The 16,454-nt window shown below is 33.1% G+C and overlaps 1 protein-coding gene and 1 long non-coding RNA gene across 5 annotated transcripts; both read right to left on the reverse strand.

Moving 5' to 3' along the window:
- Positions 1-3,505: 3,505 nt before the first annotated feature.
- LOC121266194 (protein DETOXIFICATION 25-like) lies at positions 3,506-16,065 on the reverse strand. 4 transcript variants are annotated; one of them, XM_041169947.1, is made up of 9 exons: positions 15,861-16,065; positions 10,518-10,777; positions 6,042-6,583; positions 5,384-5,470; positions 5,208-5,264; positions 4,868-5,106; positions 4,656-4,774; positions 3,868-3,954; positions 3,506-3,731 (listed from the first exon to the last, which is right to left on the reverse strand). In XM_041169947.1, exons 2-9 carry the CDS (start codon positions 10,752-10,754, stop codon positions 3,657-3,659), a joined length of 1,443 nt encoding a protein of 480 aa, XP_041025881.1. In that variant the 5' UTR covers positions 10,755-10,777; positions 15,861-16,065; the 3' UTR covers positions 3,506-3,656. The 4 variants fall into 4 exon arrangements, with proteins under 4 accessions (XP_041025881.1, XP_041025882.1, XP_041025883.1 ...); XM_041169948.1 differs by having other exon boundaries at positions 15,851-16,065; XM_041169949.1 differs by lacking the exon at positions 15,861-16,065 and having other exon boundaries at positions 10,518-10,594; positions 10,665-10,777.
- Positions 6,875-8,234, reverse strand: LOC121266195. The gene is made up of 2 exons (XR_005940758.1): positions 7,705-8,234; positions 6,875-7,081 (listed from the first exon to the last, which is right to left on the reverse strand). It is a non-coding gene; the product is annotated as an uncharacterized LOC121266195 (long non-coding RNA).
- Positions 16,066-16,454: the final 389 nt, after the last annotated feature.

Here is a 16,454-nt window from a genome sequence, read left to right on the forward strand (position 1 = left end):
TAAGAATGCCATGTTAGGGTTCGGTTTCTACCATGTTTGTCTATGCATGAATGGTTGTCACTCAAATGTTTTTGTATGGGACTAAACTCAAGAAAATATAGTCCATAACCACAATGAAGGGTTTCGGACACCTATGAGAAATTCTTTATTAATTTATGTTCAATACATTAGAAGATTCCATGTTCATGAAAATTGATTGAAATGCATGTTTACTAAGATAAGAGGTTTTAGCTAACCCCTTGAATGAAGCACGATCATTGGAGTCTTAAGATTTAGGTGTTACGAATGACGTTTGGTTAGGTTAGGGTTCTATGTGTTTCAACCTTACATAATGATGATTGAAATGTATGCCTTTGATTGGTTCATATGCCTTGAATTGTTATAAGGGAACATGTTTGCATGTTTTAATATTTTCAAGCTGTAACGAGATATGCATTGCATGTATGGATGCTTTATTTTATGATGAACATTTCGGCATTCATGGTTATGATGAAGCATTGTGGTATTTCATGCGTCTCATGAAAGTTCCAATGTCCATTGTCATGTCACATGCATTGGGATTGTGAAAACCTTTTTTGAAAGGAAAAAAAATCATTTTTAAAAGTAAAGTTTTTATCACAACCCCAAATGGTGGGACGGGAGAATGTACTAGTGGAACTTCTCTGTCTTCTCAGGAGTGTTTAAAATGGAGGGATACCCCTGGGTCGATGAAGTACTGTCAGGAGATCTCGACTGGTACCTAAAAGAAAAGGATACTGGAGCGGGATCGCAGCTAAAGCTAGTGGGTGCACCTACGGTGAAGGTGAAATACGAGCTGTCGTATATGAAAGTCAAGACGTAGTCACCTTGGTCAAAGTGGCTAATGGTTCATGCGGTAACTAGTGGGGAACACATGGTACATAGGGGAGCCGTGAGGTATCCAATGTTATGTTATGATATGATATGTTATAAGTCAAGAAACGTTACGAGCTCATAAGTATGAAATGAAGAAAGCATGTTTTCAAAAGTCAAGGTTATGAAAGTCATGTTTTTATACAAAGTCGTTGAAAGGCCAAGAGCATATGTACAAGTCCATGTCCATGCATTCATTGTTAAGTTTGTTGCATATGCTTATGATATCTGTTGCACGTTATTTGTTTATTTACTAAGATTTTTTGAAATCTCACTGTTGTATCCACCCACTATCATTCCTTATTCGAAATGATAGAAATTGTGACAAGTTTAGCTAACGCAAATGACGAAACGCAAGAGGACAATACTTTCTCCAGAGAGGATTGTGCCTAAAATGGTTATAGGCTCGTCCGAGCCTTCCATTTTGGATCATCTTGAATCAATTGATAAAACAATCACTAAGATAATTGAAGACATAGAAAAGTTTAGCAGATCCAACAATAGGGATAAGGACTGGGCTTTAGAAAAGCGAGTGAGGCCCGAGTATCACTAAAGATCAAGATAATATTATGAGACCACTTTTGGGCAAGAATAGTTTGTTTAAGTTTTCAAATGTTTGGTCCCGTCTTTTGGAAGTTCTTTAAAAACTCATATCAACTATGTTGACTCTGTTGGTTTTATGCAAAAGTATTGGGATCTTATGTTTTGGTACCATGATTAATATTTCCTTATAATTGACTTAAGTTGACTTTTCGCTGAGATATACTGCATATTGTTAGTTATCAATAGGTGCATTGCATTTTATCTATCATGTATGAGGGGCAGATAACCCTGGTGTTGCATATCCCGGCGTTTCAATTTTCGTCAAATCTCAAGCAGGGGCTGGAGCGCCACAATTAATGAGTATTCTTTATTGATTTCTTGAATTTATGATAGTACCCTTTTTTAGGTCTTTGAGATTCTTTTTTGCGGCTATAACCCAAGTGATAGTGGAGGCCATTTGGATGATGGTAGTTGGAATCATTAAATTTATCCTTAGTGTATGCTTTTGGATTGCAACATGAACAAATTTAGAACATTTTTTAAGTAATGAAATGAAATGAGAATTATATAAATAGTAGTGAAATGGTTTGAGTTAAGATATTTTTATTGAGTTTTGGAAAATGAGAGATAAAATGTTGAATTAAAATATTAAAAAATTAAAAAAATTGTTTGAATATAGTTTTGAATATTATTTTTGTTTTGAATTTTGAAAAAATTGTATTATTTTTTATATTTTGTTTGAAAGTTTGGAAAAAAATTTTAATAATTAAGTAATAATTAGATGAAAAGGTTGAAAATTAAAAATTAAAAAATATTTTTGTGTATGAGTGATGATTGGGAAGGAAATTATAAGAAATTTTTAGATGAGTTGATTCTTTGGCGGGAATTCGCTTTCTAGACTTGCTTTGGGAAGATGAAATGGTATTTGATAAACTCTACTGTGTAGCATCTAATTTGGGATTCAATGTAAATCATTTTAACAAAGTCATATCTTATACATTGGTTTAACACAAGATGAAATGTGTTATTTTCTCCTTTAATCAGATTAGTCGGGGCGCCTTGGCTGTATTTTAATTATATTTTAGGTTTTTTATTTTTTATTTTTATTTACAGGACTTTCCAAACTCTATAAGAACTTAGTTTGAGTCTGATCTTGCACTCAAGCATGTCTCCAGAGTGAGATTAATTACCAGCACACAGCCACTTGAGATGATGATGTAATAGCATATATAAAAGATCTCGATCTAAAAGCCTCATATTCATATTCATACAGAGTACGTAGCATTTTCTTTGTTCGGATGATCTTTGCTTTAATTAACCTATCTTCAGTTCTGATTACTTATTTATTTTCCTTAATTTGAAGTGATCATGATCAAGAAGTTTTCCTGCTACATCCCTCTCTTCCAACCAAATTTTTAATGGAAAATATCTTGAAAGATCATTGTGTAATATGATTTGATACTTCATTGATCTCTAGATAGAAATGACAGTACATAACAAAATAATAGTGACAATCTCTTTCGAGGGCTAGTTTGGTTACACAAAATTAAACTATTCCATCTCATCTGATATAGTCCCGTTTAGATTCAGAGATGAGTTGAGATAGCTTTAGATGAATTGAATAAAATATTGTTAAATATTATTTTTTAATATTATTATTATTTTGAGACTTGAAAAAGTTGAATTGTTTATTATATTTTGAGTGAAAATTTAGAAAAATTATAATAATAAGATGATATGAGTTAAGATGAGTTGAGGTGAGTTTCCAATCCAAACCGGGGCATAATCATTACAACTTTTCCAAACTCTCACATAAAATATAATAAACAATTCTACTTTTTCAAATTCTAAAATAATAAGTATATTAAAAAATTATATTATAACAATATTTTATTCAACTTTCAATAAAATATCTCATCTCATTTGAACTGCGTAACCAAACGAGGCCTAACTTGTGTCTTTTTTCCCACTTTGCTTTTGTAGGAGGCCGTAAGTCGAATTAATTTGGCTTTAGAAAATAATTGTTTTAACCAAGATAAAAGGTTTTCAATTCTCTAAATAATAGCTGGGATCGATGAAATCTGAAGATTTTTATCAAATCCATCTCTCTTCCAAAGAAACATACAACTTCAAATAGGTTCAATCTTGTCTGGTTATTACTAATTAATACGTTAGTTATCCATCAAACACATGAACTTTAAGAAAAAAGAAATCAGTAGTTACTAAGCAGAATTTCCGTTAGATTCTTCGGGAGAATTCAAGAACCATCTATTCAGACGTTCCGATGCTTTCTTGACCTATAGAAAAATGCATCAATTAAAACCAACATGAATAGTGTAATCATTCTAATGAAATTCATATTACTATTTGGAAAACATTGGTGCAGCAGATACTAATGGTATATATATGTGAATCATGATCATTTTGATTTACCTGTTCATTCCAATCGGTTCTAAAAGTAATGTAGCCGAGCACGAGGCATTGGACCACGATGCCAATGATCATTCCAATCCACAGACCCTGAAAATTTTATCAAGGAAATTAAGGACATGGGCATGTTTTAACTGACAATATTGCATTAGCATTTGAATGGGTTCCTTGCAATTCTTGGGTTCAATGTCTACACTGTTGAGGAATAATCTCACATTGCCTGTGGACAAAATCTTGAATATGTTTATAAAGAATGAACAATCTTCTCTTATAGAACCAGTTTTATGAGATGAGTTAGGTTAATGAATTTTTACATGGTATCAAAGCCTGCCAGAAGTTGAATGGGAGCCCACACTGCTTATGTCGTGGCAAGGACCAGAAAAAAAAAATACTGATCTGTACATGAAGGAAGGTGTTGAGGAATAATCTCACATTGTCTGTGGATAAGGTCTTGAGCATGTTTATAAAGAATGAGTAATCATCTCTTGTAAAACTTATTTTATGAGATGAGTTAAACCCATAAATTTCTTCACACACATGCCATCTATATATCTTTTCATGGAAGAGTTTTGGCATAATCCAAACTTCTGGAGCATAATTAATGATCATGTCATAGCTAAGATGGAGGCAGCATTGGCAAAGCCCCATCGGATAAAGCCAGCTTACTTTTCAACAAGAAAAAACATCTCAAGGAAATTGTTGCTTAATAATTAGTTACTCATTATAATGTCTAGATCAAACACTAAATGGGAAAAGAAAAAAAGAAAAGAAAAGAAAAGAAAACTTCTTACTTTTATTTCTAGATCGGCTACATATGCAAGAAGAACTCCTACTGGCACCCCAATCAGAAAATAGCTACCAATGTTAACATATGCAACCAGACCTTGCCGACCAGCACCTACTGCCACGCCTGCGAAACATAACTCATACATATATTATATAAGCAATAAGTAGCTAGGCTGAACTTTCATTGGCAACGTCATATTGAAAAATCAGTACATGCCTGACAATACTGGCTGGATGCTGTTGAGAAACACAGATATACCAAGCAGGGCAGATAGATCTAACACAGATTCTGCAACTTCCTCATCACTTGTAAATAAATAAGCGAGTTTTCTTTCAAACACAAAACACAAAATCCAGGCAAGCACTCCAAGACATATGGAAGTACAACTAATGACTTTAATGGAAAATTTTGCAGCTTCAGCATCTCCTCTCCCTAGTTCGTTTGAAACCCGGACACTATAGAAAGGAGATGATCATAATCTGTTAGTTTTAAATATACCATGCAATCAATCATTAAACCAAGTACTAAAAATATAGATCATAATAAAAGCAAATACCTTGCAGCTGATAAGAAGCCAAAGAAGATCATAAATTCCCAAGCCACTATATTGAGGCTGCGAGGTGCATGATTAGTTCAACTCGGGATGTTTTTCGCCGTACGTAGAGTAAAATCGAATAAGATCATCAAACAAAAATAAAAAGAGAGAAACGATGCAAGTAATTACTTAATTACCAAATGGAAAAGGCGGATACTGCAACCGTGGAGTTCTTCGCATATCCCGCCAGTAATACTAAAACAGCATTGTACCATAACTCTAAGCTATGAGGAATATTGTGTGAAAACAATAAGGAGATGATTAGAATAGGATGACAAAACAAACCATAAATGAATATTTAGACAAAATCATAGAAGAATTTGGATAGAATTATGAATATGAAAATACCGAAGAATCCGGCCCATGCAAGCTACCAACGTAATAAATTGTCTAAAAGGTACTTGTGGAATTGCCTACCAGAGTAACATGAGAGAGCTAGCTATAACAGTATTATATATAAGAGAAAAGATATTTGCAATCGTGAATTATGCTATCGTTATATAATCGCTTTGAAAAAAATGAATAAAGTATGAGACCCATATGAAAAAATTAATTTTTTAATAGTAGATCTCATTATTTTTCAAAACGATTACGCGGCGTTTAGACACTTCACGATTGTATATAGAATTACTCATAATTAAGGGAGATAAAGAATTAAGAATCTTTTTTAAAACACATTAGTATTAGAATTTATAATAATAATAATAATAATAATAATAAACATAACCAAATATATATATATATATCTATATATATATATATATAGATATATAAGTTAGCAGCAGTTGGACTTACCAGAGCATTACACCTGAAGAGATTGAGAGCTTGACGATTGGTAATAAATCATGAAAAGCAGCTACTGTGAAACCTCTCCATGTGTTGGAACACCAACCTCCAAACACATACACGAACATTCCAATCACCACTGACCAAAATGAGATAACCATTGAAGCCATTGCACCAGGGATTCCAAAGTCGAGTTTGGTCACAAAAAGCCAAGACAAGAGAATATGAAGAACGAATGCCCCGGTAGAAAGAAATCCGACAACGTTGTTTTTGAGCTGTGCTTGTAAATACTTTTGAATGCTGAAGGTAAAGGGAAAATAGTAGAGAACTGGAATAAACCAAAGTGAGATATATCCAGCAACTTCTGCTACGTCTTCCTCCTCACCAAGTAGCTTAAAGATGGGTGTTGAGAAGATAAAAACCGGGGCCAAGATGGTTGCAGTAGCAATATTGATGATCCATGACCTTTGCAGGTAGATTCCCAACATATGGTATTGCCCAGCTCCAAACGCTTGCCCGCATAGAGTCTCAGTGGCACTTGACATGCCCAACTACGAACAAAAAATTAACATTAAATTCAAAACTTTTGTACCATTTTATTTTTATTACTTGGAAATAGAAAGACGATTCATTTTCATTAATGAGCGTTCTATATTTTTTAAGGATGTCTCCATCATTCTGTATCTCAAGCCCTCAGTTTGCCCTTTTTACACCCGTCTGAGCCGTCGTGATCACCCAAACCCTACAGTATGAACACGTCGCCGGTAAGCCCTGGCCTCTCTCTCGGTCTCTTTTATTTGCCCTCTGTTTTTTTTTCTTCTTTTTCCTCTCCCTCTCTCTCTCTCTCTCTCGCACTCTATTTTCTCTCTTATGCCGCAACCACACTCGACCATCGTGACCTTGTGCCATTCTGCCGTGCCGAACCCAGTCACACGTCGCACCGCAAGCTCTCTCTTCCCTCCTCTCTGCTCGGTTTCCCATTTCAGTAAGACGCGCTACTTTCCCTCTGCCCTGTCTATATATCTGGGTTCCAATCTCTCTCTCTCTCTCTATTTTTCTTCCTGTTATGAGGTGGCTTGAATTCAGATTGAACAGTGCATGTGTCGTAGGTTCGCTCGAGCGGAGGTTCACTCAGCTCGAGCGAATTCAGACAGAGAGCTTCGCTCGACATTCAGCTCGAGCAATATCCAAGTCAAAGAGCTTCGCTCGACCCTCGCTCGACACCCAGCTCGAGCGAGTTCAAGCAGAGAGCTTCGCTCGACTCTCGTACAACTGTTGGCTTGAGCGAAGTGCAGAATATCTACGTTCGCTCGACACTCGCTCGACGTTCGCTCGAGCCAATGTTCACAAAAGTGAATTCTCACTTTTCCTATAAATATCAAACGGCGCCTCTTCTTGCCCAAGTGACTTCAGAATACATTTTGTCTTATTTTAAGTGTTTTCTTGAGAGAGAAGTCTAGAGTGAGTTTTGAGAGATAACTTCCTTGTGAAGTTTTGTTGTATTGATTTGTACTCCATCTCTGTTGATAGTGAAATCTTCGATACCGACCCCACCAGTGGACGTAGGCTCATTTTGAGTCGAACCACTTAATTCTTGGTGTTCTTTCTGTGTGATTGTCATCAATTTCTTTCGTTTAGTTCCGCTACTATACTTCGAGTTAGTCTTAGCTACATTTATTCCCAACACTTCCCGTTACTGATGGTGGCCAATTTCTCTACTCCAGTACAACGCCCAAAGACAGCCGCACCACCGTGCTGTTCCAACATCACCGTCCGTTTCAACGTGAGCTATTAACGAGCAATGGGAATACATACTAGCCCCACGTTTATGCTCTGGTCTGAATAGATTCTAGCGTTTGATAGGAATGCTTGTGGATTTGATTTGTGTAAAAGCATAGTCTTGAAAATCTGGTTTGGACATATTATTGCCAAAGTGTGAAAACTAGTTTGAATGATTGATGAATCCGTCTCTCAGGTTGTGGAAGTTTGGCTGAATAAATTGATATGTTTTATGAGTAAATAGCATGGTAGGGGATTATTAAAGAACGTGCATGTGGGTTTAGTCCTCAATTCTAAGCTATTATATTGACAATGGAGATTTCTGTTTGTTGAGTACTAGTCATAAAACTTTTCAACTCAATTCATCTCATCTAATCATTATAATTTTTTTAAATTTTCACACAAAATAAAATAAACAATTCAATTTTTTCAAATCTCAAAACAAAAATAATATTAAAAAAATATATCCTAACAATAGTTTTTTCAATTTTTAACTTTCATCTCATCTCATCTCATCTGTAAAAACAAACTAGGTTCTTCATCTATAAAAACAAAAATATTAATATTAATATTTTTGTATAATATTAATATGTTAGTTATAGGGTGATACCCGCATATGCAGGGGCGGTGTTTCATATAAGAGGGGTGGGGTTTCAACCCCCGCACCCTGCCCCTAAGAGGCCGGGGCAGCGGGGGTGAACATCCCATCTGCTCCTCCTCCTGTCCACTTTCAGGGTATTGATGCCTCATTCGGCTTAAAAATTATTTTTGGGTCATCCAAACTAAAATTATTATATAATTTAAATTGTAAATTAAAGTTAAAATATATAACAATAATTTAAAAACTGATAACATAAAAATTTGTTATTAATTGTTAAATTTGTTAGACTTGATCACAAGAGTATTAGATTTGTTCACAAGATTGTATTGTAGATTGGCATCATAGGCCAACCTTACTTGAGTCCCACATTGCTCAAGTAAGACTCTTGTATTGCTTTGACCTTCTATATAAAAGTTGACCTAGGTGGCCAACACAATACATGTACAATCTTGTGAACAAGTATAATAAATTGTAATATATATTTATATATATTATAAAAGGTGGGGGTGGGGCAGGAGTGAACCCGCCTCCGCCTCCGCCTCCACTCCTGCATCTGGCACCCACACAGGGGCAGGGCGAACGGGGGGCAGGGCAACGGAGGCAGGGCCCTGCTGCCCACCCCTAGTTAGTTATAATTCTTCCTCTAAGTTGTGACACTATTATCGTTCAGTTACAAAGTCTAGATAGTTCATTGCCAAAAGCAGTACTCCTAGACCAGATTTTTCAGGACACTTAACTATTGATGTTCAAAAAAATGTGTTTTTGTCACGAAAATCATCTCAGTTATTTCCTGCACCATTATTTGTATATTGATATTGGAATGAACGTTTGCCATGACTAATTGGGGTATAAAAGTTAATCGGGAAACTGAAAAACTAGTTCGAACTGTCCAGGACTGGTTCTCTTAGTTTCAAAACTGATCAGTACTGGTCCAGTTCCGGTTCTATACTTTTTAGGAATGGACTGGACCGGACCGGACCGGTTCACTATATTATATATTTTAAATTAATTTTTTTAATATTATATATAATATTTTATATTATATATAATTTTTATATATAATATATATAGTTTTTATATAATAATATAAATTATAATTATATATAAGATAATGTTATTATAATTTATAACATAAAATTTTAATATTAAACATGACAATTTATTTGATTATATACTTTAAACATAAAATATATATATTAATAACATTTTATGGCCTAATAAATTTTCAACATATTCATTTTGATAAATATATAATACATTAGTAATGCTAATATACATTTAGTATATTAATTACATTTTACTTTAATTAATTAGTATACATTAGTATGCTAATATATATTAGTATATTAATGATATTTTATGCCCTAATACTAATGCTACTAAAATTTGAAAACCGGATCGAAATTGGTAAAACTGGAGGTACCGGTTTAGGAGGTTAACCGTTGTGTAATCAATTTTCAAAAATGTAAAATCGGTGCATACCGATTCAGTCCTAAATTTTGTTCAAAACCAGACCGGACCGGTTACTTTCCGATATAGACATAAGCAATTTTGATATACACTCTCTCTCTATATATAAAATGTATATATGACTTTTGTATTGGTTATGTGATTATATGATATTATTGGTTATTTACACCTATTTGAAAATGCTAATGGATAAGAATAAGATTTTATATCTACTTTGATTAGTAATTACTCGCCTTGCCACGGACATTAATTGTGAACTCTGTTTATGATATTATCATTATGTTAGTTGCATAGTAATCCATTTTCTTTACTTTTTGTTGTCCTATTATTTATAAGATTAATGTGTAGCTACTATGTGATTTCTAATCTTTCTAGTTCAAACAATTCATGATATCATAGAGGTAGGATCTAAATAAAGGATAATAAAGAAAAAAAATAATTTGTACAAGTCTCAAATAGACAAATTTTGCGTAAATCTTTGTAAAAGAGTAGACTCCAACTTTAAAAAATGTAAAAAAAAAAAAATATTTATTTATTAATAGAATCCATTTTTTTTATAAAAAACTTGCCCGTAACTTGTCTATTTGAAATTTTTACCCAACGTTATTTAATAAATAAAAAATAAAAAATCTTACCAATATTCCATTTACAAATCGTACAGCAATGATTTGTACGAGTGCATAAGCCGCAAGATCCACTTCACCAAAATGTCCTATAAATGCTTGTGTCACCACAAACACTCCAAATTGAGTAACCCTCGATATCATGGAAGGAAACGCTACCTTCCATATTTTTCTGCTTTCCACCCAAATCCTATTTGGAAGATTGCTAGTTTCTTTTGGTGCTTCTGATCTAAGCAATCTCTCATCCATCTTGTTGGTCTATATATATAATCCTTTAAAACAAAAAAAAAAGGGGGGAAACGATAAGTTAGCTAGAAATATTGAACTAATTTGATAAAAAAAAAATCAAGAGGTATTGACTTGAAATTAGGTTAATGGCCAACCCAAACATTATATTTTAAGATAATGATATCTTTACACATCATTTACTACTATTTTATTATCCAACTATTTTTTTTTTCTTTTTGTTCTTTGAATATAGATTAAAAATTTCAGAACGTGACTTTCTTGCATGATGTAGAAGAAAATAATTTCAATCAACCAACGTAATCTTATAATTTAATTAAAAATAAATTTAATTTTATAAAAATTTACATAAAATAAATTGAAGCATTTAGTATTCCTAACTAGCACTTACGTACTAAGCATATATATCGTTCTAGAGTACTCATCAAAGCTTAGAGACGTAAACCAAGAAGTCTACTAATTTGATGGGTCTTTTCCCTTTCCAGTTCTTTTGTTCAGATAGTAAACTTATACCCTCCATGATAGCTTGCATCCATCTTTACCACCCACCCAATATAATATATATATATATATATATATATTTATTTATAGCCTTATTTCACCTTCAAAGTCAAGATTAGATCGATAAATCCATAGACAACATAGGGAAGAAATCTCATGCATATAGGTTACCCCCCACCTCGAAATAAGTCTCAACTACCAAAATTTAAGGTCCTGTTTGGTTGAGAGATTCAGTTAATTCAATTCAATTTAATTTTATTAATTTGAGTCTAATATTTAAATATTAAAGTACTCTCAAATTATTAAATTTATCTCAATTCAAAATCTCTTTATACATAAGATTTACAATCTTTTTTAATTCAACACTTCAAAATCCATAATTTTTTTTAATTTTTTATAAATACATCTAAATCCATCTTAACATTCAAATATATATAAATTCATTTTAAATAAATTTCATAAAATTCACTCTAATATCTCGACTTATTACCATTCACACAAAATTCAATTCATTTCAACTTTAAGTCAACATCTAAACGCTGCCTAGAGGAAAGAAAAGCAATCGATCTGGTTGGCTCTAAAAGTAAGAAGATTAGCTTTCCGGCCATTTCATTATTACATACGGCCCTTTCGATGGCCGTGATCACTCAAAAGATTCCAAATCCAAGAAAGAGGCGCAATTGGTCTACGTCGAAACAAAAATTAAGTATCAAACTGCTATAATTACTGTTTTTGTCTGCAACGACGTGGAGATCATCAGACTCAAGAGTACTGTCGGTTTTAAGCAGCCGGCCTGGTACGTAATAATTTGAGTTTTGACTAGCACTTAGAGACATGCGGAAACATCGCTGGAAACCATCTTGTTGGTTCCCGAATCATGTTATGAACTTATATATGGTACCATTTTTTTTTCTGGTTTTGGGTTTGAACAACTGATCTTTTTCAAGTTATGCAACTGCACTTTCGCTTGGGAACATGCAGCAGATGATCGATGTCTCTTGCGACTGTGCGTTAATTAATGCTGTGCTGCTTTTACTTGGTACTGTCTTGTAGTAGTGCATGAGTGGTTTAATGATTTATTAGGGAAACGAAGACCGGACTCATGATCTTGTGGAAAAAGGTACTGTGCATATGTGCTTACGTGTTTGGTAGTTGGATAAATTAAAGCAACTAGTATTGGAAATGGGGATGTGAAAGGTAGGTTGGGGCTGACACTCACTCAACATTAAAACGCAACTTAAGTGTACTACTCATTGCAAAAGAGTAGTTGAATATTGTTTGTCTTCTTCTTGTATGCGGGACCTAACGCCATATACAATCTTCAGTACTATTTAGGAGGACATCCTTGTCCCGTTGTCCGAATAAGAATTTCTTTAAAGAAGAGATAGGCGGTGCAGGGTAAAAAGAGTTGGTTTTGGGTCAATATCTTTTGGCTGAGCCAAGCTGAGGAAATTGTCCAACGAAGCGCGCATTTGCTAGCTAGCTAGCTTCTTGTCTAACTCGTGGACATGTTGATCAGCTGCAGTTTGAGAGTGCATTCGTGAAACAAGCACTGCAATTGGTAGTATGACTGGTGTTTGATGCATGGAAGGGTTTAGTAATTTCCTTCTCCTTTAAATCCTGAGTTGGATCTAGAAAGAGGGGACAAAATTGGCCCCATGATAGTTAGAATTAGATGACCCAATTAAATTGCTAGGTAAAGACGACATTTATGGCTACACAGGCCTCATGAAAACTACACATCATGCATGCTAGCGAGAGTACTGCAGAAGCGGTGGGTTAGATCTGAAAACGTACGTCTTTGGTACATAGAATTTAGGCAAGTTGTATACATGTCCATGCATGCGCTGAAAGGTGTGAAAATGTAGACTTGGGTACCGCGTAAAACTCGTGCGCTACTTATAGTACGGCATGTGGGCTTCACATGCATGTATGCATGCTAGTCTTTTGGGACGTGTCTTGTAGCTGATCATCATGAGCACAATCATGGAATGACTATTTTAGCTAGCTAGGATTTAGATTTTCTACAATTTTCTAATTTAAACACTTTTGAAGAAAAGATAGATGCTACATTAATGCTACGTATGGACAATATTGTAGATCACCTTAACAGTAAATACAGTAGATTTTACTGTTGTGTCTATCTCTAAATATGAAAAGTTGGGCCATAAAACTGAAAGAAATCATGAACCAGGAGGCTTGAGTCTTGGTTTAAGTGGTTGGAGGATAACGGATCAAGCATATAATGCCTACCTAGGTGAGAGGAAACTTAAAAAATAAGGAAAGTCCAAGTATAGACAAAGATATAATGAGGGGCATATGGGAGGAGCGAGCAAGAGCATTCACAGCCGGTGTCCCATAACACTGTTTTTTCTATAATTTAAGGCTTATTTTATGATTTTAGTTGAAATCTCTCCTACATCTAAATCTTTATTTTAGAGAAAATGTTTAGGTGATGAACAGTAGTTTCTTAAATATAGAAAATTACTATTCATTCTCTAAATCATCTTTTATTAATATTTTATTCTAATAAATAAAATAAATTCTTCTTCCAATTATCTACACTTTCTCTCACTCATATTTATTATAATTTTAAATAATACTTTTAAAAATAAATTAAATAATTACTAAAATAAAAAAAAAATTAAAAATATTATCATACCCGCAAAAAGAATTAATTTTTTTTTAAATATTTACTAGAGTAATAGTTCAAATTATAAGAAAAAATATTGAATAATTAAGTTTGTAAATTGAAGTGAGAAAAAAAAGTAATAAAAAAATATTCTTTTAATAAACTAGAGAAATTATAGAGAGTGAGATATAAGAAATTTTAAAAAATGAGTAAAATTTTTCTGAGAATGAGATGGGAATGATCGGAGCTGAGAATTAGAAGAAGAAGAAGAGGACGAAATGTGGCATGCATCCCAATGAGAGAGCAATGAAGGATGTTTTGGAATTTGAGAGACGAAGAAGATAATTTGTTCAAAGAGAGAGAAAAGATAAGGGTTGCCCTCTTTCAATTCAGCATGCTCATAACGCTTTTCACAATATAAACAAATGGAAGAGAGAGATTAATGACCTGCCGTTAGTACTTGTCATTCCGCATCGGCCATGATGCAGGCATTGTTTCAATTAATCAGTATATAATATTACGGTGCGGGGATGAAATGATATTAGAATTTTGTGAATAGATATAAAATAATTTTTGAATAATGGGAGGATAATTTGAATTAATTATTTATTAGGTTTTGAAAAATAAAATAGAAAATTTTAAATAAAAATTATTATAAAGTTTAAATATTTTTACAATATAATTTTTTAATATAATTTATTTATTTATTTAAGTTTAGAAAGTTTTTAATGATTAGTTTAAAAAAGTTGTAATGATTAGTTTGAAAGTGTTTATCTTTGAATGATATTTGAGAAGGAAATGAGATGAGATTATAAATGAGATGAGATGTAAATTGTTTCCAAACATATTAGGGTAATCCTAGATACATGAGTTTTAGGCTGTATTTGTATGTTAAGTTGAGTTGAGTTCTCTATGAATAGTAGTGAGTTGAAATAGTGGAATAAGTATGTAGGACTCACCTAATATGAGTTAGATGTGTTTGTATATTAAAATGGATTTATATGTATTTATGAGAAGTTGAAAAATATTGTGAATTTCGCATATAAAAAGGTAATGAGTTAAAAAAATATTGTGGGTCCCATGTGTAAATAGGTTTTGAGTTCAAATCAGTTTATTAATTTGAGAATTGAGTGTTTAGATGTTAAAAAATGTTTAAATGTGAACCAAACTCAACTGAGCTGAGTTCGGTCAATGAATCAAACACAGCCTTAGGATGTGTAAACTCTACATATTTTATTTAAAAAAAGTATAGTCTATTATTAAAAAATAATTTTTTCATATAGATATCAAATTTATTCCTTTTTTTAAAAAAAAATACGCAAAATTTTTACATTCTAAAACTTAAATACCATGTCACGTGATATTATCCCTTCTAGAGCGTAGGAGAATGGTTGATAGAACGAGCCTATCATAATATTGAATATTATATATATTACCTGAGAACAAACAATGATAAAAACCCAAACTGGCCTTATGCAGATATACGTAAGTACAGGCTTCTACATCACCTAAGATCATTTTACTCATTCTTTTCCATATATTTTCTAGCCAAAGAGTACGTAAGCATAATCATATATATTACTGTTGTGTCTACAGAGAATTAGCTAGCTACGCGCGTTTTACCAGCAGGAACCACTAATGCGAGCTGCAGGAGAACGAATTCCCGCGGTGAATAACCAGACCAAAGATCAAATATATAATAACCAGTAAATTAATATGAAATCAACGGTGAATATATTCCCGCGGTCCCTATCATACATATTATATATATATATATATGTGTGTGTGTGTGCGCCATTAGAATGATCAATAGAGGCAGCTTTAATTTCACAGTACTGCCATGCCATGGAAACACAGAAACTGTGCTGGGAATTAGATGAAACGGCAGTAGATGAACGTACACACAACATCCATCAAATATAGATAATAAGGATGAGAAGTAGTACTTGAGTATGGATGATCTGAACTTTACTTACTTGGTTTTACAGTTTTCTTTAGATCATCAATGGATCGCCGGCTCAGATGTCTTTGTGATCTAACTATGGCTTCCCAACTTCAGGCACTACAGCAGAGAGCACGTCGAGAGAGAGAGAGAGAGAGAGAGAGAGAGAGAGAGATCAGATGTGAGAGTGTGTGGGTGTGTGTGAAAGAGTATTAGGGACTCATTCCCCACGTCAACGCTTTTCCATTCATGAGATCAAATATATATGGGGAGAATGTTAGCTTGCCTAGTCCTCATTTTCTCGTCTTATTTTGATTGTTTGAGTATTTAATTTTTTTAAATTATTTTTCAGAAAAAACTACTTTACTTCTCAAATTGGTCGTTCAAATTGACCACTTAGACAAATTTTTTTATTTAATAATTTTAAGTTTATTGATATATTTTTTTAAAATATTTAAATATATTAAAAAATGTTAATAAAAAAATAAAAATAAAAATTACAAAAAGTAACTATAGATTAAAGTGGGCGAGCTATTCTGGGCGATAGAGTAATCTGATTTTTTTTTTTTAATGATTAAGAAAATAACTTTTAATATAATAGTGTATTTTTTTATTTTTAAAAAATATT

This window comes from Juglans microcarpa x Juglans regia, chromosome 5D (assembly GCF_004785595.1).
Source record: "Juglans microcarpa x Juglans regia isolate MS1-56 chromosome 5D, Jm3101_v1.0, whole genome shotgun sequence".
Lineage (NCBI taxonomy): Eukaryota > Viridiplantae > Streptophyta > Magnoliopsida > Fagales > Juglandaceae > Juglans > Juglans microcarpa x Juglans regia.